General features: G+C 39.5%; 1 protein-coding gene and 1 non-coding gene across 7 annotated transcripts in view; both read right to left on the bottom strand.

Moving 5' to 3' along the window:
* The window catches only part of LOC138738909 (cilia- and flagella-associated protein 47-like), a 614,550-nt gene that overhangs the window by 383,539 nt on the left and 203,504 nt on the right, over positions 1-27,507 (bottom strand). For all 6 annotated transcript variants that reach the window (XM_069890090.1, XM_069890093.1, XM_069890088.1 and 3 more), the window contains 5 exons: positions 25,852-25,946; positions 13,482-13,635; positions 11,939-12,039; positions 11,643-11,805; positions 9,845-10,043 (listed from right to left, as the gene is read on the bottom strand). In XM_069890090.1, coding sequence (XP_069746191.1) covers positions 9,845-10,043; positions 11,643-11,805; positions 11,939-12,039; positions 13,482-13,635; positions 25,852-25,946 — 712 coding nt within the window. The remainder of the gene's footprint in view (positions 1-9,844; positions 10,044-11,642; positions 11,806-11,938; positions 12,040-13,481; positions 13,636-25,851; positions 25,947-27,507) is intronic.
* LOC138740196 (U6 spliceosomal RNA) lies at positions 7,253-7,358 on the bottom strand. The gene has a single exon (XR_011342735.1). It is a non-coding gene; the product is annotated as a U6 spliceosomal RNA (small nuclear RNA).

The raw sequence follows: 27,507 nt of genomic DNA, 5'->3' as shown, positions 1-27,507 counted from the left end.
TTTGAAGTGGACTACACAAATTAAATATTTAGGAATTAATGTTAATACGGAATTTCAAGAATTGTATTCAATTAATTATTTTCCTTTAATAAAAAGGATTAAATTAGATTTGATTAGGTGGAGGGATCTACCTTTGGGTTTACTAGGGGGATTAATACCATAAAAATGAATATTTTTCCTAGAATACAATATTTTTTTCAATCAATTCCTTATTTAAAAAAAAAGTTTTTTTAAGGAACTATATAAAGTGATTAGAGAATTCTTATGGAAGGGAAAATTTCCAAGAGTAGCAATCAGAAAATTGATGTGGGATTTTCAATTTGGAGGTTTAAGATTACCGAATTTTCAGCATTATTATGAAGCAGCTCAATTCAAATTTCTTAGTGCATTAATGAATATGGACGACCCACCTAGTTGGGTAAAGATAGAAATGGCAGTTATTTTAGAAAAATTTCCTCATGAGTTTTTGTTTCGATGGAATAAAAATTTATTATGAACTTATGATGTGCCAATATTGAAACATTTATTGAATTTATGGACAAGTAAACTTAAAAAATTGGGACTTAAAAATATATATTCTGGAAGATTGCCATTATATAATAATCAACTTGTTCCTTTTACGGTCTCCAATGCCACTTTGAAACAATGGGAAAAGAAGGGAATAAAAAATTTATCTGATTGTTTTTCTGAGGGTTGTTTTTGTTCCTTTGACGAATTACAAAGGAAATATGGTATTAGTGCAAATTCTATATTTGTATATTATTAATTAAGATCTTTTGTAAAACAGTTATGTGGTCGACATATGATTTTATTGCCTGAATCTAATTTTGAAGAATATGTACTTTCAATACCAAAAAAAGGGATATATATCTGATTTGTATTGTATTTTACAAGAAATTGATAGTAAAAAAGACTGGGATAAAGATAAGTTGAAATGGGAAAAAGATTTAGGACATAAAATAGCTGAAGAAGCTTGGATGGAAATTTGTCAGAATAGTATTCGGAAATTAATTAATGCTAGACTAGCGATGATTAATTATAATTTAATTCATCAGCTATATTTAACGCCGGAGAAATTTAAAAAATTTGGTTTTAGTAAGTTGGATTCTTGTTTTTGATGTGATCAGACGGCCAATACTTTTTTGCATACTGTTTGGTTTTGTGATCAGTTGCAACAGTTTTGGAAAGGTATTCAATCTGTTTTTAACAGTTTATATAATATCCATCTTGTATTAGATCCCGATATATTTTTATGAGGGAACATGCAATCATTAATCGATTTAGGTTTAGAGGATTATCAGATTTCATTTATTTATTTAGCTTTAGTTGTGGCTAAGAAATGTATAGCACTTACTTGGAAAGATAGAAATATACTAACTTTAGATAAGTGGTATTTGGAAATGAAATTTTGTTTGACTATGGAAAGGATATCTTTTTCAATTCAGGATAAGGTGTCTTTTTATAAGTTAAAGTGGACTCCATTTGCTAATTATATGCATTTAAGTTTGATTTAAATATATGTTTAAGTGTGATATTTTAGTATTGACAATTTTTTTGTTGTTGTTAGAATTTTTTAGGTTAAGTTTTATCTCTTTTTTGTAAGTGGGTATTTTTTTTTTCATATATAATATTGTCAATTTTATTAACTCTTCACTCTTTATTTTGGGGGGAGGATTGGACTAATTTTAAGTTAGACTATTAATATTGTGTTACAATTAACGGGGGGGGTTATTTTGTGTAGTTTTCTGATGTAATATTGTAATCATACCTTTTTAAATTTTTTTTTCTATTTTAAATTTTTTTTTCTATTTTTCTTTAAATGTAATTCTTTATTGTATTCATGTTATAAAATTTTAAATAAAGTCTTCAAAAAAAAGACGATACCACAGAAGTGGGTTGTATGAAAGGAAGCGAAGAGTCACCATACAGGAGGGAAATTAAAAACCTGGTGGATTAACAAAAATCTTGTACTCAATGTCACCAAAACAAAGGAGTTGATTGTAGTCTTCAGGAGGGGGAAAAAAAATGTTGTAGCATGTGCGCTATGCAAAAGTGTGGAGCAAGAGTGACTCATTCACACAGTCGAGGCAAGGTCAAAGAATGATTTATTGTACTGCCAGCTCTGCTTACATTTACTCCCTGCCTTTGATGACAGGAGTGATGTCATCTCAGTGCTGGCCTTCGACTGGTGGCATTCCTGCCTTTACATAGTATGCTGTTATTGCAGAGTAGCAATAATTATTAAGGATACACACCACCTAGGACATGCTCTGTTCTCGCTGCTGCAGCCATCAGGAAAGAAGTATTGGTGCCACAAGATGCACACCACTAGGTCAGGAACAGTTGCTACCCCTCCACCAGAGCCCTAAACAACAAACTCAAAGACTCATTTAGGGACTCTTTGCACATAATTATTATTAATTATTTATTTTCTGTGTTGCTCAGTTTGCTTCCAATTTCTTCTTGTTTACATTTCTCTCTTTGTATACGTATCTTTCCTTGAGCACAGTTTTTTTTTGCACTATCGATAAGTAGAAATTCTGCCTGGCCGACAGGAAAAAGAATCCCAGGGTTGTCTGTGATATCTTGTCTCTGACAAGAAGTCTCTACTTTGAACATAGCCAACCACTCTGATTTTCAAGAGAACCATTTTGTCCCAACTATCTTTTTGCTCTTAATAGATCTGTAGAAGACCTTCAGATTTTCCTTAATCTTGTCTGCCAAAACAACCTCATGTCTTTATTGAACCCTCCTGATATCCTTGTTTTTTGCTGCATTTTCTAATCTCAAGTACTTCATTTGCTCCTTGCTGCCTATATTTGCTTTTCATCTCTCTTCTTCTTAACTAGATCCACAATATCCCTTGAAAACAATGGTTACTCAAGCCTGTTAACTTTGCCTTTAATCCTTCCAAGAACATGCAAACTCTATACTCTCAAAATTTCACCTTTGAAAGTCTTGCACTTACCAAGCACATCCTTGCCAGAAAACAACCTCGTCCATCCATGCTTTCAAGATCCTTTCTCATTTCCTCAAAATTGGCTATTAACCAATTTAGAATTTCAATCCAAGGACAAGACCTTTCCTTATCCATAATTATCTTGAAACTAATGGCATTATGATCGCTGGACACAAAGTGCTCCCCTACACATACTTCTGTCACCTGCCATCTCATTTCCTAATAAGAGATCCAGTATTGCACTCTCTCTCATTGGTGCCTCAATATGTTGATCTAGAAAACTTTCTGGAATACATTTGATAAACTCGAAGCCATCCAGCCCTTTTACTCTGTGAGAGTCCCATCAATACAGTATGCCAAAAGTTAAAATCACCTGTCATCACAACGTTACGTTTCCTGCAGCTGTCTGCCATCTCCCTGCAAATCTGCTCCTCCGATTCTCACTAACTCTTGGACGGTCTATAATGTAACCCCTTAAATGTGGTCATACCTTTCCCATTCCTCAGTTCCACCCATATGGCCTCAGTAAACAATCCCTCTAATATGTCCTGTCAGAGCACAGCTGTGATATTTTCACTGATTAGCAGTGCTACTTCTCCCTGCTCTATTGCATTAGAAACAATGGAGTCCTGGATCATTAAGCTGCCATTCCTATCCCTCCTGCCATTATGTGCCAATCCAGTCTCTAAGCTCATCTGCCTTTTGTACAATACTCATTGTATTTAAATAGATGGAAAGAACATTATTTTAGCCATCCACAACCCTTTGATTTCTGTCTTTACATGCAGTCTTAACATCATTTTCCTCCTCCACCATTATATGCTCTCCCAACAAATCTAGCTTAAACACCCAGGAGAGGCACCAGTAAACCTTCCCACAAGGATATTTGTCCCCTTACATTTCAGATGGAAACTGTCCCACCATCACAAGTCCTACCTTCCCTGGAAGAGAGTCTAATGATCCAGAAATCTGAGGGTTCCCTCCTGTACCATCTCTTTAGCCACATGTTAAGATGCATTATCATTCTATTTCTAACCTCACTAGCACGTGGCACAGGCAATAATTCTGAGATCACAATCATGTTGTTCAACATCACCCCTAACTCCCTGAACTCTCTTTGCAGGACCTCTTCACCCTTCCTATCCATGTAAATAGTCCCTGCATATTTCACAGCATCTGGCTCTTCACCCTTCCTCTTGAAAATGCCGTGGACTTAATCTGAGATACCCCTGACATCTGGAAAGCAACATACCATCTGGGATTGTCGCTCTCTTCAATAGAACCTCTTACATGTTCCCCTCATTATTGAATCCCCTATCACTACAGCCCTCCTCTTCTCTCTCCCTTCCTTAGACACAAAACCAGACTCTATGCCAGAGATATGACTGCCGTGATTTGTCCTTGATGGGTCATCCCCTAATCCAAAGTGGTGTATGTGTTATTGGGGGGGGAATGGCTACAGGTGTACCCTATTCCCTTTTCCTCTCCTGACTGACACCCAGCTATTTTCCTCAATGTGATTGTGTCCCTATAGATCTTATCTATTATCCCTCCTCAGCCTCCCAAACTATCCCCTACCATGACGACAACAATCTCCTCCAAAATTTCATTTTGTCCAACATTCTTATACACTTCTCTTGAATTTTACCCATACCTACAGTGATCCAACTTTCCTAACATTCATACAAGGCAACATACTTACACAAAGAATTTCTCCTGAACATTTCACACCATAAATTATACAACCATTTCAGGAATATGGAGAACAAAAAATCAGTTTGAATGATTATAAAGCAAGATTGTCCATCTGTGGTACTCCAGAGAACCCAGACGAGGATTGCAATGGAGCAGACTATGGGTTCACATCGATATGCATACACGTTAGCAGCATTTTTGCATTCTCCTGATAGCCTAAAAGAGAGTCTGGGAAAGTCTTGCTCCAGTCACGTGTATCCCTTTGCAAAGTGCATTGACCCCACTTCTTTTTCAAATGAATGGCATATCCAGCTCCATGACAAGATTCATGGATTTAATTATGGTTCAAATAATTATTGTAAACATCTTAGCTTCCACTGCAAGCAGAGATAAGCCCATGATGCACCATTGAAGGATCTGACTTCTCTCACACAGGCTCAGGCTAGCATCACAACAATCCGACCTACTTCTGAAGGAGCTTGAGGGTGTCAATTTCTGGGAGCAAACTTGGATAGTTGCCATGCCAATGGCACCGTCACTTTTATCCATCAACCAATTAGTCTGGATTGCTGCTCTTGACAACCACAATAGACTTCAGGCCATTAGCCCTTCATGGATTTTCTTCAACATCCACCACTATATCACTTGAAACTAGAGGAACACATGCACCTTTTGGGAAACAACACAAGTTATAACCACTCTTTCTATTGCTGATCACAACAAGCAAACCAACATGCCCTGCATTGGTGGGGGATAGAAGTGACTTAGTGGAGGGTCATGTATCAGAGGAGTTGGCAGCAGTAGTGAAAAGTGAGGCCTCAAAAGGACCTGGAAAGAGAATAGTGCAACTTAATTGCAAACCTCATGTGCATCTGAGTTTCATGGCAAAGAGCTGGAGATAGTCATTAATCACACACTAACATTCCTTCTTCAGAATGAAGCCTCATCCCTATTCGCATCTTATGACCAAGTGAACCAATTCTTCTCAACAATTTCAAAACAAAAACAATGGATCAGATCTTTCACGCTGATGGTTACAAAACTGAATTAAACCATCAATATTTAGCCATTTAAGCAGGAGTTAATCTGGCCTTCCATACATGTGCTGCAAAAAGTATAAATCTTGGGACTCCATTTTCATTGGACTAAATCACTGACAAGCCTGGGCTTGCTGCCTCAATTTGCCCCAACTTCATTTTGGAAATCTTTTTTTTTTGGATTCTATGGCAAATTGGAGCTGACACAGAATTCACAAGCAAATTGATTTCATTGGGGATTGGAGGGTTTCTGGATCAATTAGAGAATTAGAGAACAAAAGTTAGAATAAATGTGAATGCTTGAAGACAATAGAATTAAAATTGGTGCAACAAGTACTATTTCACAGAAGCACAGGATCCCTTTTAAAATATGTCAATGTAGATTTTAGTTGAATTAATTTTTTTTTCTCACTTATCTTCAAATAATTTTATCTTGCGTTTTGTCAAAAATTCTGCACACTGAATACATCCAGATGATTGGATTGACCTTCAACCTACTGATATGCCAAATTTGAATTTTTAGGACAAGCTAAGCTTTTTGTGTCACTAATTTAATAATAACAAAAATATTTCACAAAACCAAAACAATCAATGCTTTTTGTGAAGTAACTGCCTGATAATGCAAAGTATTTTTCTGGAATAAATTAATTCCAACATTAATTCAATTAAATCTTTTGAGGAATTCAGATGATCATCAAAAGGCAAAAAAAAAAGCCACAGGAACAATCTATCACATGTTTGCATAAAGAATTTCATAGTTAAACACCGATGCAAACAGTGCATCATGAAATCATAACAGAACAAAGATCATTTGTGTATAAGAAGCCCCAACCTGTACAAAAGGATACGAGCAAACAGTGAGACAACCAGCAATGAGAGTCAAGATAAAGTTCAAATTTATTGTCAGACGACCTACACGACATCACATACAACCCTAAGATTATTTGTCATGCAGGGCAGGCAGAATTTCTACTTATTGGTAGCATAAATGTCAGCTGTACTCAAGAAAGAGAAATGTACCAAAAAGAGAAATGAAAACAAAAAAAGAAATGTAAGCAAACTAACTGCACAAATACAGAAAAGATAAATATTCAGTAATAAATAATGGGCAAAGTAAGAGTCCTTAAATGAGTCTCTGATCAAGTCTGATGGTGGAGGGGTATGAGTCTTGTGGCACCTATACTCTTTCCTGATGGCAGTAGCGAGAACAGAGCACATCCTGTGTGGTGTGGATCCTCAATCTTTGCTGCAGCTTTCTGACAGCAGTGTTCAATCTCAATGGTGGAGAGAGTTTTGCCTGTGATGTGCTGGACTGTGCCAACTTTATTTTGCCGGACTTTCCCCAAACCTCATCAAAGTCCTGAGAAAGCAGAGGCACTGATGTGCTTTCTTCATGATAACATTGATGTTTTGGATCCAGGAAACATCCTCTGACACAGTGACTCCCAGGAATTTAATATGCTCATCCTCTCCATATCTGATTCCCCCAATGGTCAGTGATCGTACACCTCTAGTTTTACCTTGCTTTTTTTTTTGAATTTTTTTTAAAAGATATTTTTTTAAAAATATGGAACACTTCACGAATTTGCGTGTCATCCTTGCGCAGGGGCCATGCTAATCTTCTCTTATCATTCCAATTTTAGTATATGTGCTGCCGAAGTGAGCACTGGTTTTACCTTCCTGAAGCTAACAATTAACTCCTTGGTTTTGGTGACATTGAGTGCAAAGTTATTGTTAGTGCACCATTCAGCCAAGTTTTCAATCTTCCTGCTGCATGCTGACTCATCGCCTCTTTTCATTCAACTCACTGCCATGGTATCATTGTCATACCAAGTCACACAGTCATAAGTGTAAAACAAGTAGAGCAGGGAGATAAGAACATCGCCCAGTAGTGCTCCAGTACTAATGGAGACTATGGAGGAGATGTTCTTTCCATTCTTCACTGATTGTGATCTGGAGGTGACGAAATCCAGAAATGAATTACACATTATTTCCAGGATTGAATTATTGAGGCCCAGGTCTTGAAGTTTGCTGATCAGTTTTGAGGGAATTATGGAGTTGAATGTCAAACTTTTAATGATAAAGAACATCCTGATCCATGCATCTTTACTGTCCAGGTGTTCCAGGGCTTTGTGTAGAGCGAGTGAGATGGCATCTGTCATGGACCTGTTGCTGCAGTAGCTAAATGGAATGAATCCATCTCGCTGCTCAGCCAGAAGTTGATATGCTTCATCACCAATCTATCAAAATACTTCATCGCTCTCAATGTGAATGCTTCTAGTTAGTTGTCATTTAAGCAAGTTACCACACAGTTCTTTGGCACTGGTACAATCGAGGCCTGTTTGAAACAGGTGGGTACCATGCCCTGTAGGAGTGAGATGTTGGAAGATATTCATGAAAACATTGGCCAGTCGGTCAGCATAGGTTTTCAGTATTCAGCCGGGTACTCTACCTGAAACGAATGCTTTCCTTGAATTCATTCTCCTGAATGTGGCCTGTACAATACGTTATCTTTGGATACTGACAGTAGAGGATCATCAGGGGATGTGGGGCTGCGCACATACTTATTCTAGTGGTAAAATTGGGCATAGAAGGCATTGAACTCATCTTGGAATGAAGCTCTGGTGTCTCTTATTGCACCAGATTTAGTTTTATAGCAGGTTGTCATTTAGGCCTGGCCGTAGCAGTCAAGTATCCTTCGTTATTTCCATTTTTGTCCAGAATCTCCACTTTGCCCAGAAGCTGACATTCAACATGTTGTATCTGCTTCTTGTTTAGTGTTCTGGATCTCTTGACTTAATTGCCAGTGATCTGGTTTTCAACGGGTTCCGGATTTCATTGTTCATCCAGGGCTTCTGGTTGGGAAAAACCCTGAACAATTTCGTGGGGAGATTCTCATTCTCAGCTGTTTTGATAAAGTCGATAACAACCCTGGTGTTCAGTTGAGTTCTTGAACACTGTCCAATCCAGTGACTCGAGGCAGTCCTGTAACTGTTCTTCAGCCATCTTCTAGCTGTCTTAATCTCTGGAGCTTTTCTCTGTAGGCTCTGTTTGTATGCAGGCAGTATGAACATTGCCAGGTGATCCAACTTGCTAAAATGTGGTCTCAGAAAAGATTGATAGGCCTTTATCACTGCTACACTAAGATAAGCAAGTGTGTTGGGATCTCTGGTACAGCAGGTCATGTGCTAGTGATAAATGGGCAGAGTTTTCTTGAGTCAGGCCTAGTTAAAGTCACCAACTATGATATGTGAGTGTCAGGGTGGGCCTTCTTTTGTTTACTGAACACATAATGCAGCTCTCCAAGTTTCAGTTTGTAATTAAACTCAGGTGAGAATCATTGATGAGAATGCTTGGGGTAGATAGAAGGGCCTGCATTCGATTGTTATTTGCTCTAAGGCAATGGAGCAGGAGATTGACATAACACCAACATCTGTCCATCATCCGGTATGAACTAAAAAGCACACACCACCCTCTCTCCCTTTGCCAGAATCAGAGTTCCGGTTCAGTCTGTGTATGGTGAAACCGTCTGGTTGGATCGCAGTGTGTTCACTATTAGCCAGGTCTCAGTAAAGCAAACGTCTGAGATTTGTCTCACCTGTCTCTGATAAAGTAGCCTTGCCCTGAGGTCATTGATTTTATTTTCCAATGTTGGGAGATTCAGCAGTAGATGGTTGGGGGAGGCGGTGGGGGGGGGGGGTGGGTTCCTCAGTCCCCCGCTCTTCAGTCTGGTTTGGATACCAGCCCTCGTGGCATGTTTACAAATATCTTATGAATTACCTTCCAAATTAAATCACAACCCTCTACTCATACTCAAATATTGACTTACTTACCAAGAAAAACAGAAGTACAAAGCAAATACTTAATACTTTAAAACAGTATATGGAAGACTGTCACAAATAAAACTTCAAAGAAACATCAGCACCTGAAGTATTTTGTATCTCCTTCAGTTTGTTTATCATGTTAATTACTTAATACATCTTCTGTTTAACCCTCAAATTCTAATAATTCTCATATTTCTTTTTTCAAAAGAGAAGCATGTTTTTATTAAAAAATATTTTCTGTTATAAACTCAATAAAAAGAAATCAACAATAATGATTATTAACTTGAGTGCTAAAATTGGAATAAGCAAAAGAAGTCAAATGATCAAACCTTAGATAGTTTAAACAAGTAAGTTGGAGTGTTGCTGTTGTTTCTGTATTGAGAGGAACTGCATGCAGGTTCACAAAAGGGGGATCAATAATCAATGTAGGGGTATGTACAATACCACTGATGGATATAATTCGATAAGGGATAGTTCTGTCCTCATTAATAAACATGGGAATTTCAACCATATAATTGCCTGGATAACCTGAAAATTATGGAAGCAGAGAAAAAGAATAATCAGTTTTGCTGGTAATTCAAGTTCTCTGAAAATTACCGAGTCCTCATTCACCACCAACTCCCTCCATTCTAACCTCACAAAAAGACTTGTAAACATGAAAATAATCTTAAACCACCAAGGAATCACAGATCAAAAGTTACATACCATTTAACTGAACTGTATTAACAGGGAAAACGAGTCCATATACAAATCCATCATATTTTTGAGGTGTTGGTGAAGTGGGATAAAGAGAACTGCTAACTTATGATAATCTAGCAATTGTCTTCAGTACTTAAGATTTTCAAACTGCTCTTTTGTAAAGATCCATACAAGAGGCTTCGGAACTAGGACAAGATTCTTGAAATTAACAAGAGAAAATTAAAATATTGGCCTGCGGCGGTGTGAGCAGTGGAAGAAACACGGCCACCACGCTGAGGGTCGTTAACGACTGTTTTTGTTCAAATTCAGCACGCCCCTTTAAGGGCAACACGAGCTCAGTCACCTGGTGCATTGTGACGTCATAATCGCTGCCCAGGGTGCGCGCTGGAAGGGATGCTGGAGTCCGAGAGAAACCTCTGACGACGCCATTTCCCCATGGCTGCCCTGCCACGTGGCGATACAAGCGGCACCAGTTCACCATGAGGATGTGCACCGCTACAGGTCAATATAAAGACTAAAAACCTGCCTAACATGCAAAGAGTTTTGCCAGAATAAAATCTGAATCTCATTCACTAATAAGATAAAACTGAGTGCTATTTATGATTTTGTAAAATGCCCTCATGTGGCAGATTATGTGGCTGATATTGTGGTAGAAATTAAAAAAGAGTGAAAGTGATTTTTTTCAAGCAGCAAGAATGATGTGGGATCCTTACCAGATAAAACATCTTGCACACAATAGTTTTCCAGCTAAAACATCACAGTATTTGGGTAAAGGGATTGGTCTTGGATAACTACACAGAGAATTCAGGGACTTGGAAATAAAGTTAATTTTATGGATAAACTGCAAAGTGGTTAGGTGGTGGATGTCACAGCAAAAGCCACATGTTTGAATAATAAGGTTGTGATCATCTTAAAAGATGCAGCACATTAAATTCTGACAAAAGCCAAAAGCTATTTAACACCTGATGTCACAATCTATGACATTTTTTAAAGCCATGGGTTATGTTTTGGACTGAATTCAGCAGAATTTTCAACCACATTGAAACCATTCAATTAATTCCTCATCTTCAAATTGCCTTCTAACTACTATTTTCAATATAATTGAGTTTCTGATGAAAGTATGCTTTAGAAATTTCTCTCTGACAAATTATTGCATTGTCTATTTATTTCATCTGATTGATTTTTACAATAGTTTACAACAAATTCTGAATAGAAAACTTCATTTCACTTGGTCATGACAATAATACACTTTAAAAACATCAAAATGATAACATGACGAATTTACAATTAAATCTGCCTCCAACTATTTTTGAGACTAAGGAATGAGTCACTCACACTGGTAAAAAATCTAAATTCATATTGTGCCTTTTTTCAAACAGCTACCACAGAAAATTGTTTCAAAAGTGCATTTTTACATTAAATACCTACCTGGGCAAAAGCCAATCGTAATGCAGTGTCTTTGGCCTGGTTGAAGACTCCCATTAAGGTTATAAATTCTGAAAATACCTTCTTCAAGAGCTTTGTTTTCTTGCCTATTGAACTCCAACATCCACTTTGTCTCTCTATTTGAGATATTCTCTATTTCAATTTTCTATTGGAGCATTTAAAAATGAAAAGAACAAAAAGTCAATGTGACTTTTCATCAATGAAATAAAGATCATACCACTACCAGATGAAATAATGAAATAAAGAAAGGACCTAATTATAGACAGGGTTTACAGTACCTTTACAAATGAATCTGCTTCAATAACACCCAAATCATTGTATCCTGGTGTGAGGGAGAATTCCACCTTAGTGGTTGATAGTTTTATTGGTGGATAAAGTACTGAAAGATAAAATTTAACTGTTGATCTTTCATTTTGTTGCTTGTCAAGAAATGTAATTTAAAATATTACAAATGATAAAATACTGTAAATAATATAAAAAATGGCTCAAAATCTCAGTTAATAAGCAGCATATTTTAAATCACTAAAATATAAAGCAATTTGCAGATCCAATTTTGATTTTCAGTCTCTGCTAGATCACATAATTGCATATGCATAATTTAGATAATTAGAAGAAATAATACATTGTGGTGGCCCACACATGAACTGGTCTGCAAAATGGCCAACGAATGCGGCGATTGCGCAGACCTGGGGGTGACACTAGCCGTTGTCCCAGGTGATCCCTGCACAGCTGCAAGATGGGGAATTCTGGCAGGAATGCCAACAAACCTGAGGTCGGCACTCTGATAACGCAGGGCCCTGATGTCAGCACAAAGGTCCTATAAAAGCAAAGCTGCCAGTTCAATAAAACACTCTTCCATTTCGACTCGTGCGTGTGTTTCTTCCTTCTACACTCGTTGTAGTGCAAACATTACAAGATCAATATTTTTTTAATGTATCAACTTTTAAAGTTCTCACTGCAGAGAGTTGTGAACACAATTCAGACCATCATGCAATTGAACACGCTCTCCATAAACTCTGTCAATATCTCCCGCTGCCTCGGAATGCTGCCAACATATTAAACGATCCATCCCATCCCAGTAATACTCTCTTCTTCCCTCTTCCATTGTGGCACATGAGCATGAACTGCCTAATTCGAGGACAATTTCTGTCAGACCCTTAAAATGGACATCTCAGTGGTAAAGATATGTTCTTGTACTGTTTTAACTATATTTTTCTCTTTGCCCTGCTCTTTGTCTTTGGAACATGATGGCCTACATTAATTGATGTATAGTAACACTATACCCTGCATATCTTTTTATTACTGAACTACTTGCTATGCCCAAGCATGAGTCCACTTGCCTGGAATAGCATTTCTCATGGTATCTCAATCCATGCAACAGTAAATAATTTTATTCAATTTGAAATGGATTGAAGTGAAAAATATCAATACTCAGAATGGAACATGCTTGTTTACATTATAATAAGCATGTATGCAGATCCATGTTGTATCTTATTAAATTTAATTTAATTAGGCAGGATGTTCTATAATTCATGAACTATAAGTTTTAAAAATTGAAAATGAACAAACATAAAAGGAAGACTTAAGTACAGATCAATGTGCTATGGCAAAATATCAGGCGGGATAGATTTACATGATGTTCATGGTGCAGGACCAGTACTATAGCTCCATATTTTCCCCCAATTTAATATTTGTTAATTTAATTTCTGATAGAGTTTCAAATTTCCAGCATCTTTAGATTTTTGATGACATTCAAGAGGTTGCTGACAGTTTGATTTCAAATAAGCCTTCAATGGACTTTTCTCCTTTTTTTGAACCTACCTGTAGCTTTCACTCTGCGTGATTGTGTGGGGGGATTCTGTAATTGTACTGAAGCAGCATCATCATAAGGATCAGGTGGTATCGAACTTGGAGGAGGAGATGGTGATGTATTGCCATTAATATTGACTGGTAGTTTAAAATCATAGGATGCTACCTGAAGAAAAAAAAAGAATCATTGTTTAACAGCTTTTTTAAAAACGTAACTGTTATACCTTGCTCTAAAAAAGTTGATGTGCATGAGTGTGAGAGATACAATTGGCAAAATACATTGAAAGTGTGCTGAGCACTTTCAATAAATTTTCCAAGCAGGTTTCTGGTCAGACGTACTGAATAAAAAAGCTGTTATAATATATAAAATCAACAGTCAAGCAGGGAAATCAAATGCTGCCAGTGGGCCTCAAGGTACTTGTGGGATTCCCGTTGTAAAGAGATATGGCACAGAAATAGGCCATAGGAATCACCAACAAGCTTTAAAATAATTTGATTTAAATATCAATATCAACCTTTCACCAAATTAAACTGCAAATGTGATGGGCAACAGTAATTATGAAATAGAAATGTACATCCACCATATTGTGAGACAAAAATAATTGTCCAGGCTCTACATGTGGTATTGAAATGTCTGCACATGTCCACAAGAATGGCAGAAGTTCTTGGTTGCTCTTTGAGTTTGACATTGGTATGAAATGATAAACAACTCTCATATCCAAAACACAGCAGCTGTAAAACTCCAGCATATTTAAAGAAATGCATTGATATGACAGCCCTGACTATGTGCTCATGTCTCTGGAGTGCACCTGAAAGAAATAGCCATCTAATCCAGAGTCAAAAATACAAGCACTGCATGTTGGTTGACTAGTGTGAGAAATTAATGGAAGGCATTTATTATTCTTGCATTTGTCTTTATTAGTCACTGAAGTTAAATGGATTTGCCTGATGTTACCACACTTATCCTTACTCGGGTGGGGTGAGGAGGGGTGGGGAGGAGGCAGAGCGTAAATGGCGTAGGGGAAGGAGGTGGACTCATGACTCTCCCTGGGGATTAATGTATAAAGCCCAAATTAAATTAATATGTTTTAAACTAAACTATATTAAAAACCTCCGGAACTTAGCTGCATACTGTTCAATATGACAGCTAGAGGAAGGAAAACGGCAAGAGACAAGAAAATCGTGAGTAAAGATTCAAAGAAAAATCGAAGAAAAGTGGGCTACCTTGAAAATGGTGCCTGGGCCTCAGGTTCTGAAGCCCCTGTGAGTAACACACGCGATGACAGCTTTCTTTCAGCCAAAGCCAGTGCCATCTCTTGAGGAAATGGGGGAAGATAGGGGTGGATCTATTCAGATCTTCCCTGAAGAATAGTCTAACTTAATACGCAAAGATTTACCACCACATACACATGAAGAAGACGAATGTGCCTGAGAGTGCTCACTCAACAGCACATTCCCAATCATGTTGGAATTAAGGAACTGCAATCTGACATACAAGAGCTGTCAGAAACACCTGTAGCTTTTACAGCTGGCGATCAATGGAAAAGGGAGATCAAGAAGAGTCGGATGAAGATGAAGAGGAAGTGCTGGAGGATTCAGAATATGGAGTTAAAGATCCAAATATAAAAGATCTTTACTCACTAATAATGGGACAATATCATTATAGGAGCTGACATTAGGAATGTTATATTTGACATGAAAGAACTTCAGGGTGAAATGTTGAAATACATTTCAGAAGTTAATGAAGTTAAAGCAATGGTTCAAAGAGTTGGCCTGGATGTACAGATGTTAAAAATGATATGGATATCTGCATGGCTAAAAATGACAGGGTTAAAAATTCAGATACTCTCTGGGAAAAGCAGAGGAAAGAAATGATGGAAAAAAAATGGATATGATGGAAAATCAAAGTAGATGAAATAATGTTAAGATTGTTGGTCTTAAAAAAAAAGAATTTTAAGAAACTGGAGATCCTCTGGAATTTTTTTCAAAAGTGTATTCCGAGCATTCTGGGAGAAGAGAATTTTTCAAATGGAATCGAATTGGAAAGAGCTCATCGAGCTTTACAGAGGAAGCCACAGCCAAATCAATCACCTAGGGCTATATTGATTAAATATCTGCAATACCAGGACAAAGAAAACATCTTAAGACTCGCAGTTCAAAAAGCAAGACAAAATAATGGTCCTATGGTTATTGATGGAAATAAATTTTTCTTTTATCCAAATTTAAGTAAAGCTGTGGTGGATAGAAGAAAAGAATTTAATCCAATCAAGGCAATTCTTTGGAAGAACGATTATAAATTTTTTTTCAGATATCCAGCTATATTAAAGGTGTTTTTGGTTAATAAATGACCCAGGTTTTTTGTAGACAAGGGAAAGCGTGAAGATTTGCAGAATCTCTTCCTACAGTTAAGGAAGAGCAGCAGGAATTGTTGAGTTTAAGCTCTCAACAAGAAATACAAAGTGAAGTGTTGAAGATACAAATCACACTGAAGAGGGTTATGCCAAAACAGATTGTTAGCTGTCAACTAGAGTTGCAACTGGATCCAGAAACTCAGACTGAAATAGCTGTAATTGATGATGATTAAGTTCATGCTGATCTTGAAGCAGTAGGCAATTTATTATTTCCAAATGCGTAATTAATTTTTTTTTTCCCCTTAAGGGCAGGGATAAATGTTTTTCCTTACTTGCCTGAGCTGTTATGTGCCATATTATGGCAGGAGCTACAACCCATACGGTGGAGGGAAGTAGTCCTGTGGTATCTTTACTCAGCACTCTTTTGGGGGTTTACTTTACATAATTTGTTTGTTGATGAATTTTTTTTTCCTTTTTGATTCTTTCATTATCTTTTTTTCTATAGGACAGAGACATATGCAGGAATCAGTTAGTATTGATGAGGGATACCTGGAAGAATGGGATTGGAAGAGACTTGGATCTAAGATGATGGGTGAAAAGAATATATTAAATTTTATTAGTTTTAATGTTAATGGGCTAAATAGTAGGATTAAAAGGAAAAGAATATTTAGTCATATGAAAAAGATGGAAGTAAATATTACATTTTTACAAGAAACCCATTTGACAGAGAATCTGAAATTAAAAAGAGATTGGGACCAGTGGTAACTTCATCTTTTAATTCTAAAGCAAGAGGAATAGCAATATTAATTTTTAAAACATTATCAGTAAAACTTGTAGATACTATAATGGATCCTGGAGAAAGATATGTTTTGATTAATTGTTAAATTTATTCTGAAATGTGGACATTTATGTGTATTTATGCAGCAAATATGGATGATGAAGATTTTTATGAGTTTTTTTGGCTAAAGCACAGGAAAATATTTTAATAGGAGGTGATTTTAATTGTTGTCTTGACCCATTATTGGATAAATCAGTTAAAAGAGTAAGGAAAGCTAAATTAGCAAAGGCTATTTTAAGTTTAATGAAGGAATTAAATTTTGCCAATATTTGGCAGAAGTTGAATCGTAAAGAGAGAGATAATTTCTTTTTATTCTCATAGACATGATTTTTATTCAAGAATAGATATGTTTTTAATATCAGCACAGTTACAAGGAAGAATTACTAATGTTGAATATAAAGCTAGAATATTATCAGATCATTCTCCACTTTTAATGGCATATTCAATTCTTAAGGGGGAAAAGCCGCAAAGATGGAGGTTTAACACTGCATTATTAAAAAGAGTGGATTTTTGTGATTTTATAAGAAAACAAATTCAATTACTTTAAAAATGAATTCTGTAGACAATAAAGGTATTATTTGGGATACATTAAAAGTGTATTTAAGAGGTCAACTAATAAATTAAATGGCTAAAATTAAAAAGGAATATCTAAAAGAGACAAATCAATTAGAATGATATAGGTAAATTAGAAAAGGATATACAAAATAATCCTTCTGAAGTAAAGAAAAAACAATTAATTAATTTAATTAAAACTCCAATATACTATTCAGATATATAGAACTGAAAAATTAATTCAAAGAACAAAAGAGATATTATGAGTTAGATGAAAGGGCTCAAAGTTTTAGCATGGCAACTGAAAGCAGAACAGACATCTAGAGCAATTAATGCAGTTAAAAGAGGTTTGGGGCTTATTATGTATTCTTTCTTCTTTGGCTTGGCTTCGCGTACGAAGATTTATGGAGGGGGTAAATGTCCACGTCAGCTGCAGGCTCGTTTGTGGCTGACAAGTCCGATGCGGGACAGGCAGATACGGTTGCAGCGGTTGCAGGGGAAAATTGGTTGGTTGGGGTTGGGTGTTGGGTTTTTCCTCCTTTGCCTTTTGTCAGTGAGTATAAACAAGAAATAAATGAAGTATTTAAGGTATTTTATTCTGAATAATATCAATCGGAATCATTACATTGTAACTGCATGCTACCCAAAGTAAAGACACACACATGAGTATAGTCAGGTATAGCTCTGCTTTATTGGGGCTGAAAGCCCAACTTTTATATTGTTCGTTTTCCCGCAGTTTGCTAAAGTCACCACTCACATAACAATAGCAGGTCTCCTGCACGCGGGTACACTCTTACTTGACAATATCTTCTTCCCTGCATGCTTGTCCCTCTCTGCTGGCTTTGCAGCAGAGCCAGCGCTACATTAGGGATGCTGGTCCCTATGCTACCTTAGCCTCCTGCTTGCTGGGGCAAGTGCCAACAGGTCTTTGGGTATGTTGGTCCTCACTTGTCAGTGCCTGGTTGGGGCCAGGTTGCCAACTCATTCCTATAGTTTGCAGAGGATTGCTGCTGTGTTGTCTGGTCGTTTGTCTGGGGGTGGTGCGAATTCCCCAGGAACAACAATGGGGTTCCGTAGATGAGCTCAGCAGAGAAGATATTGAGGTCCTCTTTGGGTGCCTTGCAGATTCATAGCAGTGCCCATGGTAGCTCATCACCCAGTTGGGTCCTTGTAGTCTAGACATGAGTGCAGACTTGAAGTGCCTGTGGAAACGCCTCACCAGCCCATTTGATTGCAGGTGACAAGGCTGAGGTGTGGTGTAGCTGAGCACCCCACAGGCTGGCGAGGTCAGACCATAAGCTAGAGGTGAATTCAGCCCCTCTGTCCAATGTAATGTGGGAGGATACGCCAAACCATGCTGCCCAGAAGAAGATGAGGGCTCTGGCGCATGAAGTCATGGAGATGTCCACCATCGGGACTGCTTCTGGCCACCTGGTGAAACGATCGACCATTGTGAACAGGTAGCGGAACCCATGGGATACTGGTAGAGGTCTCATGTTGTCTACATGTACAAGGTCAAATCTTTGCTCCATGGGCACAAAGTGATGTGGCAGTGCATTGGTATGCCATTGTACCTTGGCTGTTTGGCACTGTGTGCACACCTTCACCCACCCGCTGACCTCTTTCTGGAGACCATGTCACACATATTTTCTGGCCACCAGTCGGACCGTGGTCCAGATGGATGGGTGAGTCAGCCCATGGATGGAATCGAAAACCTGTCATCTCCAACCACTGGAACAAGAGGTCTGACCTGTCTAGTGGCCATGTCGCACAGGTGGTGGTGTTATCTGCCCCAACCAGGATATCCTGTAGTTGCAGACCTGAGATGGCCATCCTGCACTGGGGTATCTCCATGTTGTCTTGCTGCACCTTCACCAGCTCTACGAAGTCCACCCCCTTCAATAGCACGTGGATATTGTGTCTGGATAAGGCATTCGCCACCACGTTCTCCTTGCCCGAGACATGTCGCACATCTGTAGTATACTCAGAGATGTATGATAGATGATGCTATTGGCGAGCAGACCAGGGGTCTGAGATTTTGGCCAGGGCAAAGGTTAAGGGTTTGTGGTTGGTGAAGGCTGTAAATGTCCTGCCTTCAAGAAAGTATCAAAAGTGGCAGAAGGCTAAGTACAGTGCCAGTAGCTCTCTGTCGAAAGCACTGTACTTCAATTCCGGAGGCAGCAGATTCTTGCTGAAGAAAGCCAGCAGTCGCCAGTTCCCTTCGATCTGCTGCTCCAGAACACCGCCAATCCCCGTGCCTGAGGTCTGCCCATGGCCTTCTCAAAGGATTCCGCTCTTTATCCCATGTTACATCCTTGGGTCGCATGATTCCAGTAGCCGAGGGGATGAACATGCGATAAAAGTTGACCATTCCAATGAACTTTGCAGTCCCCTGGTTGTGCTGGGCCTAGGAAACCTTTGGATGGCCTCCACCTTGTTGGGCAGTGGTGTGGACCCTTCCTTGGTTATCCTTTGGCCCAGGATGTCGATGGTCTCCAACCTGAACTGGCATTTGGCTGGATTGATAGTCAGTCCAAATCCACTCAGCCAGGTGTAAAGGTTACGGAGGTGCACCAAATATCCTTGCCGGTCTTTGCTTGCCATGAGGATGTTATCCAGATAGATGAAGGTGCCATCCAGGTCTCAGCCCACTACGTCCATCAGCCACTGGAAGGTTTGCGCAGCATTCTTCAGCCTAAATAGCATACTTAAAAATTCAAACAGGCTGAACAGGGTGATGATGGTGGTCTTGGGGATGTTGTCAGGGTGAACTGCGATCTGATGGTATCTCTACATGAGGTCCACTTTTGAGAAGATTGTTGCCCCAGGCAGGTTGGCTACAGAGTCTTGGATGTGTGGCACAGGGTAAATATCTGGCATGGTGGCCTCATTGAGACAGCGGTAGTCACCGCACGGTCTCCGACCTCCAGTGGCCTTTGACACCATGTGCAGGGGAGAAGCCCACAGGCTGTCTGATTGCCATACTATGCCGAGCTCTTCCATCTTCTTGAACTTCTCCTTTGCTAGTTGGAGCTTCTCATCTCGCTCATGCACAGAGCGTTGGGCCTTGGGAAAAGATGTGGTGCCTTACGACGTGTCAGGGCATCACAATGGTGAACTGGTGGGGGGGGGGGGAGTAATCTGCGAGGATCTTGGCGTATTCATCCATGGATCGCTGCACTGAGCCGAGGTGGGGAGCCGGGAGCCTGGCGTTCTTGACGGGTATAGTTTGGAAAGTCTGTGTGTAGACCAGTCTCTGACCTTTCAGATCCACCAGCAGGCTGTTGGCGCAGAAGAAATCTGCCCCAAGGAGTGGCTGCTCCACTGCTGCCAACGTGAACACCCATGAAAAGAGGCTAGTCCCCAGCTGTAGCTGGACCTTGTGTGTGCAATGTGTCCTGATTGTGCTGCTGTTGGCAGCCCTCAGCGTGGGGCCCACTTGTCTGTTTCTGGTGTCCTGCCCATGAGGAATTGCTGTCCGAATTGATGGTCCCTCACATACAGGAAGCTGTCTTGTTCGCCAGCCGTTATGATCATGAGTGGTGGCTGGCTCCAGCGTTTCCCTGGAATGTGCGTTGGCATTGGCGGGCTCCTGAGACCTATTGCTGGTGGTAAAAGCACCACTGGTCATTGGGCTCACCTCCCTTGTTGGATTGCTGTTCTCTCGGTGGGTCGATCTGGTTCTGGCCACAGTGTTTGCCGATGAGCCCCATGGATGCCAAGCACTCTCTTTTCTGTTTCCAGAGGATGTTCGCTCGTGCTGCATCCTTATGGGGGCTCACTGAAGTCGGTGTCCGCCAGAAGCAGTTGGATGTCTCCAGGTAGTTGCTCTAAGAACACCTGCTCAAACATTATGCAGGGTTCATGCTTCCCAATGAGGGAAAGTATGTCATTCATCAGGGCCAATGGGGGCCTGTCCCCCAGCCCATCCAAGTGCTCCTGTCTTGCGCCTTGAGAGCCAGAAGGTTTCGATGAGAATGGCCTTGAAAGCGGTGTAGGCACCTTTCAACGAGGGCTCTTGGATGAAATTGGCCACCCAGCTCACCGTGTCCTGGTCCAGGGGGCTCACCACGTGCTTGTACCGGGTGGATTCTACTGGGATCTGGCAGATATGAAACTGCGCTTCAGCCTGATCAAACCACACACATGGCCAATTTGTCCAGAAAGCTGGCAGTTTCAAGGCGACTGCATGGACTGCCGGTTCGCTTATTATTGTAGTTTAGATGCCGTCTAAACCGTCGGGTCACCAATTGTATCCGCACGCTACTCGAAGCAAAGACACACACACACACACACACACACACTCACACACAGATTGTAGTCAGGTATAGTTCTGCTTTATTGGGGCTGAAAGCCCGACTTTTATATTGTTCGTATTCCCGCTGTTTTCTTAACATCATCGCTCGCACAACAATAGGTGATCTCCCATACACGGGTACATTCATACATAACAATACCTTCTTCCCTGCGTGCTTGTCCCTCTCTGTTAGCTGTGCAGCGGGGCCAGCGCCATGTCGGGGATGCTGGCCCCTATACTGCCTTAGCCTCCTGACTGCCAGTTCACTATGCAGTCTGCTGGCCCCTGGTTGCGCTCGCTGCCTGGAGCGCCAGCCCAATTGCTGCTACAGCATGATGAAAATAAGAGTTATAGGTTTTTATCCCAAATAAGTTTACCTTGTTTAAATGATCAGGATCAAAAAGATTTGAATTTAGACTTAACCTTACTCTTTTTTTGAACAAGTAACATTTAACATTTTTTCACATTGGCTGCACTCCAATTTTCTGGCATCACTACCATATTCAAAAGAAGATTGCAAGAGCATCAGTGCCAAATATTTCCTCCTGTACTGCCTTCAAATTCCAATAGTTCACTCCACGTAGTCCTGATGACTTAACTGCTTGAAATTCGACCAACTTTTTAAATATCTCCATGTTATTAACTTTTAATATATCTTCACTTTTTCAAGTCAAGTTTATTGTCATCTGATTCACAAGTATGAAACAGCATTCTCTGGTCCACACAACTAGACATAACGCACCTACAGACAAACAATAGATCTGCAGAACAAATATTCATATAAATAAATAGTTTTATTCTTATGAAAGTCTCGGATGGTTAACGTGAATAGATCTCTAGGTCATTCAGCATTCTCACTGCCTGTGGGAAGAAGCTGCCCCTCAGCCTGGTCATACTGGCTCTGATTCTCCTGCATCTCTTCCCCTACAGAGAAGCTGAAAGATGTGTGCAAGGTGGAAGGGGTCCTCAATGGTTTTGCATGCTCTCTTCAGACAATGATCCGAGTAGATCACGTTGTTTGGGTTGGGGGGGGGGGGGGGGAAGGAAGACTCCAGTGATCTTCTCTGCCGCTCTTATGTTCCTGTGGATTGACCTCCATTCTATTTCTGTGCAACAACCACACAACTCTGTGATGCAGCCAGCCAGAGTGCTCTTGATAGAGCTCCTGCAGAAGGATGACATATCAGTGATCAGTAGTCTTGCCTGGTTCACTCTTCTCAGGAAGTACCTTCACTATTGTACCTTCCTAACAAGTGAGGAGATGTTGTGTGTCCACAATAGGTCACTAGTTAAGTGAATTCTCCACTACAAAATTGTTGATGTTTTGATTCTGAAACATTTTTTTAATCTGGCGAAGATTGATGTCAAATACTCATTCAATACTTTACTCAGCATTCATGGAAAGACTACTATTATTCTCCTTCGTAGACCCCACTCCTCCATGTACCACCATTTACGATGAACAACTTTTGTATCCCCATTCATGTGCACAGTTCATCTTTTTTTCATTTGTTTTTATGGTTTCCTTTTTTTTACATTTCCTCTCTTCTTTAAAAAAAAACCTGGTTCTTGTTGGTATTTACAACTAAAAATTTGGAAGAACACTTTTCTTGGTTTTTCTTTCTCTGTATCCTTTTCAACATTCAGAAAGTTCTGAATTTGTTTGCTCATCCTTTAATCCCACATGGGAGTGTGCTTCAATTGCAATGGTCTCTTCCTTAAAGACAGTCCATTTTTCATTTACAATTTTGCCTGTCCACTTTTGATTCCAATTTACCAAAAGAGGCAGATTCGGTCTTGTTTCACTGTAACTTGTTTTCCTCCAATTAATCTCTTTTAGTTTGGATTGCTTTTACTCCTTTTCTTCACCAAGACCAAGGCCTCAAAGCCTAGCTGTACACCAGTCTGTTAAAACTAGTGTTTTACCTGCACTCTGCCTTGTGTGGTTTGATGCTAGTAGCCTACAACCATATCACATTCTTTTAAATGCAACTTGTGGTGATATGTAATTACACCACTAGGTCAGCAGGGGTCATCCCAGTGACCTTGTATATAAAGCAGTCCAGAGCTACAGTCTCGCCTTCCAGGTTCGTCTTGCAGAGAGACAAGACATCTTAGTACACATATTAATTTATTAAAGCTGTCTTATACTCGCACTGCTGGTGTGGTTATTGTCAGTATACCACTGGCCACCGTGACAGAGGTGCACCAAAGAAAAGGTACAAGGACTGCCTAAAGAAATCTCTTGGTGCCTGCCACATTGACCACCGCCAGTGGGCTGATATCGCCTCAAACCGTGCATCTTGGCGCCTCACAGTTCGGCGGGCAGCAACCTCCTTTGAAGAAGACCGCAGAGCCCACCTCACTGACAAAAGACAAAGGAGGAAAAACCCAACACCTAACCCCAACCAACCAATTTTCCCTTGCAACCACTGCAACTGTGTCTGCCTGTCCCGCATCGGACTTGTCAGCCACAAACGAGCCTGCAGCTGACGTGGACATTTTACCCCTCCATAAATCTTCGTCCGCGAAGCCAAGCCAAAGAAGAACAACTATATCCTGAAATTGATGCAGAAGCCGCATAAAATTACCAATTACATATTAATGTGCCTTTTTACAGGTATATTTGCAGACAATTGGGAAATGCTTTTGGCTAAATAACTGACGACGCTAATAGGTGTTTTTGGCCCTATCCTGAGTCAAATTTAACATTCAATTGACTCTTTTTGCAGAGTTCCTTACAACTCTCTTTCTGGACCTGGTGAATTGAGATGAAGCAGGCACTCCTAAATTCACCTCTCTTTTGATCTCTGCTTGTGGAGGTGCATTAGTCTTGGACAATTCATTACAATTATCTCACTAAAAGTTAAGGAGGCTTCCAACACCATTATTTGAATTGAAAAAAAAATCTAAACCAATGTATCATCTCTCAGAGACTCCCTATCCAGTGATATTCTCAGTTCCAACCCCGAAAAGTTTTTGAAAATTATTGAAAACCTTAAATGTAATTATAACAATCATAAATATTCATTGATACGTCAGTAATTTTTCAAAAGATAAACCAAGATTTGAACTGAAATCTTCCATCGTCGAATCATTTTGCCAAATTTATGAACCGGCTTTACAATTATGGCTGAAAAAATATGATGAATTCATTATGTTTATTATACCAGACCTGCAATTTTCATTCAGTGTTTTTCTAAAAGTTACAAATTTTTTCACATCTTCTGCAAATCATTGCAAAATTGAATGAACAATTGCTGCCCTCAAGTGGCTTCAGTGGATACATACAAACAAATTTAAAAAATACAGAGGCAAATGACCTGATTTATGGAAATCTGACCTGATGCAAATTCTCCCAAACCTTTTAAAGCATTTTTCAAAATAACAATAATAGCTAATAATGCTGAAATGTTTCAGGTTAATCATTAATGACTCGATCCACTGTAATGCATAGTTTAATTATGAGTAGGGTAAGTGTGATTATTTAATTAAATTTAAAAAGTGTAAAAGTTTGCGCAGAGCAATATGAGCTACTACAAAAGACAGACATTTCTGACTTATGGAATTGGCTTATGCATAGTTTTCAGGAATTGAACCCATACACAGTAAAACCCCTGGTGTCTGGCATCTATGGGGATTGGTAGATGCTGGATAAGTGAGTTTTCCGGTGGCTTGAGACTCACTCTTACAATTCCAAATACACCTGCATTAAGAATAAACGGTTTAAAAGAAAAAATACTTATGCTGAGCAAACTTTACTTGCATGAATATATAAACATTAAATCATTTTACTTTATTTTCAGTCATTTTATTTGAAACCATTTAACCACTGCTGCATCTGCAGGTTTCTCCCCATCCACAGAGCCGCCCAGTAGACGAACAATAACATTATAAACAATTAACCACCCCAGCCAAGTTTAAAGATAATCCCTCCGACTGAGGAGACTCTTACAAAACAGAGATAAGGAAAATCTTTAAGAGAGACACCCCAACTGCGAGCAGCATCAATCAGCTCCATCCTGGGTGATGCCATTGCTATTTTACACAACTTTATTCAAACACCTGCTGCGAGCAAAGCGTGATCAAGGCAGTCCACTGGCTGAAAATTTGCTCGTCTTAACCAAAGGTTTGTGTGTCATTCCAGAGAACATTCCCAATTTTAAACTTTTATTTAAATTTTTATAGATAACCTCTTATTATTTATTTTCCTCATTTTATTTTTTGCCAGTTGCTTGAATTCCAGATAGCAGGAAATTTACTGCATAACCTGGGGACTGCCTGCAAAAAGGCTTATCATTAACACTCAATATGGGTATAGATTTAGTGTTGATGGTTACTTACTTCTGTAGGGCTGAAGAATAATACACATTTTACGCTTTCCTTTCCAATTAGATTTACAACATGCAACAGAGGATTCAATGGATCTTGAATTGCATCTGAAAGTAAAGATAATAAGAAAAATCAGAGCCCTTTACATATTTGCTTGCGCATCTAAAGTGAAAGAAAACTTGTATTTCCACTTCAAGTCAAGCCCATGTTTATTCTCACATTGTACCAATTAATAATGAGAAGGGTTCATCCCATGTGCAGACCAGCAAGTCAGCTCTGCTATGCATGCTGCAGTACAAAGTACAAGTGCAAGAGCAGCAAGCATGCAATAGTCCAACACTCTGCGATGAGCATATTATTTTCCATGCTCACTTCAGACAGGGAGGCAGCTGAGAGGTTACATTCATATCAACTGCTACAAATGCCGCTGTAGCCTAGGTCATTGCATCTGAGGTCAGGTTGACCTTCCAGCAGGTGAAATCATGGGAGACGACAGTCCTATGTAGTCCTGAGAGCTTGGACATCAACGGGAGGGTGCATTCACAGATATCTATAGTATCTCACTACATCAGGCCATAGATCCCACTTGCATGAAGGCCAATATCACTCATAATAAAGGGGCCTAAATGACTATTAGTTGGTGGCTCTGAGCCATCATTAAGAAATTCATTGATTGGCTGAACATGGCTTACATCCTGCCAACTGGCCAACTTGGCCAACTCATTCTGGTTCCTGTATTCCATCTCATCATAATTTGATATTTGTCACACAATTGTATTGTTGTCAGTGAACTTAAATATGGAATTGGGGCAATAGTTGACGACGCAATCATGAGTGTGGAGGGAGTAGGGGGCTCAGTATGTATCCTTGAAGAGTGCTGGTGTTGAATACATTTGTAGAAGAGTTGTTGCTTCCTGTCTTCACTGGTTGCAGTCTGTTTGAAAGAAAGTCAAGGATCCAATTGCGAGAGGAGTGAGTCCACGAGGGACTATGACATTGAATGCAGAGCGGTGGGTGTCATTGGGGTCCATTTGTTCCAGGGCTGAATGGAGAGCCAAGGGAATGGCATTTCTGTGGAGCTGTTTGAAAGGAAGGCAAATTGAAATGGGACAAGACTGGTTGCAAGACTGGAGATGATAAGAGCCATGTCCAGTGTCTCAAAATATTTCACAATGGTGGAAGTCAGATGCTAAAGTTAATTGTCATTTAGGCCCATTTTTGTGCTTTTCTTCAGCACTGGTGTGATGCTATCATGGAAACTCCAGCCTGTTGCAGGGAGGGATTAAAGATATTTGTGGATGCAGCTGATCTGTGTATGCTCTCAGGACATGTCGAAAGGCTCCATCTGGGCCAGATGCCATCCAGGGACTTTCCAGAAGGCAAATCAGAAATCAACAACAGGGACCATGGGTGCAGCAGCACATGTAGACATATTTGGAGATGTTGTTCGGTCACTGGCTCCAAATGCAAAATGAGGTAGAACACATTGAATTCATTGGGTAGTATGGTACTGTTGCATGCAATGTTGTCTTGCTTTTCCTTGCACTTCGTGATTAAAGCTATTTTTATTGTTGTGTATATAAAACACAAGTACAAGGTTGAAGTAAAACAAAATGAAGTTCTAAAATGAAGTACTGGGATTGAATGGTCAATCGGGGTAAAGCATGA

Source organism: Narcine bancroftii, chromosome 7, assembly GCF_036971445.1.
Source record: "Narcine bancroftii isolate sNarBan1 chromosome 7, sNarBan1.hap1, whole genome shotgun sequence".
NCBI lineage: Eukaryota > Metazoa > Chordata > Chondrichthyes > Torpediniformes > Narcinidae > Narcine > Narcine bancroftii.
The sequence above is the reverse complement of the archived record's forward strand: the minus strand, read 5'-3'. Positions and strand labels throughout refer to the sequence as shown.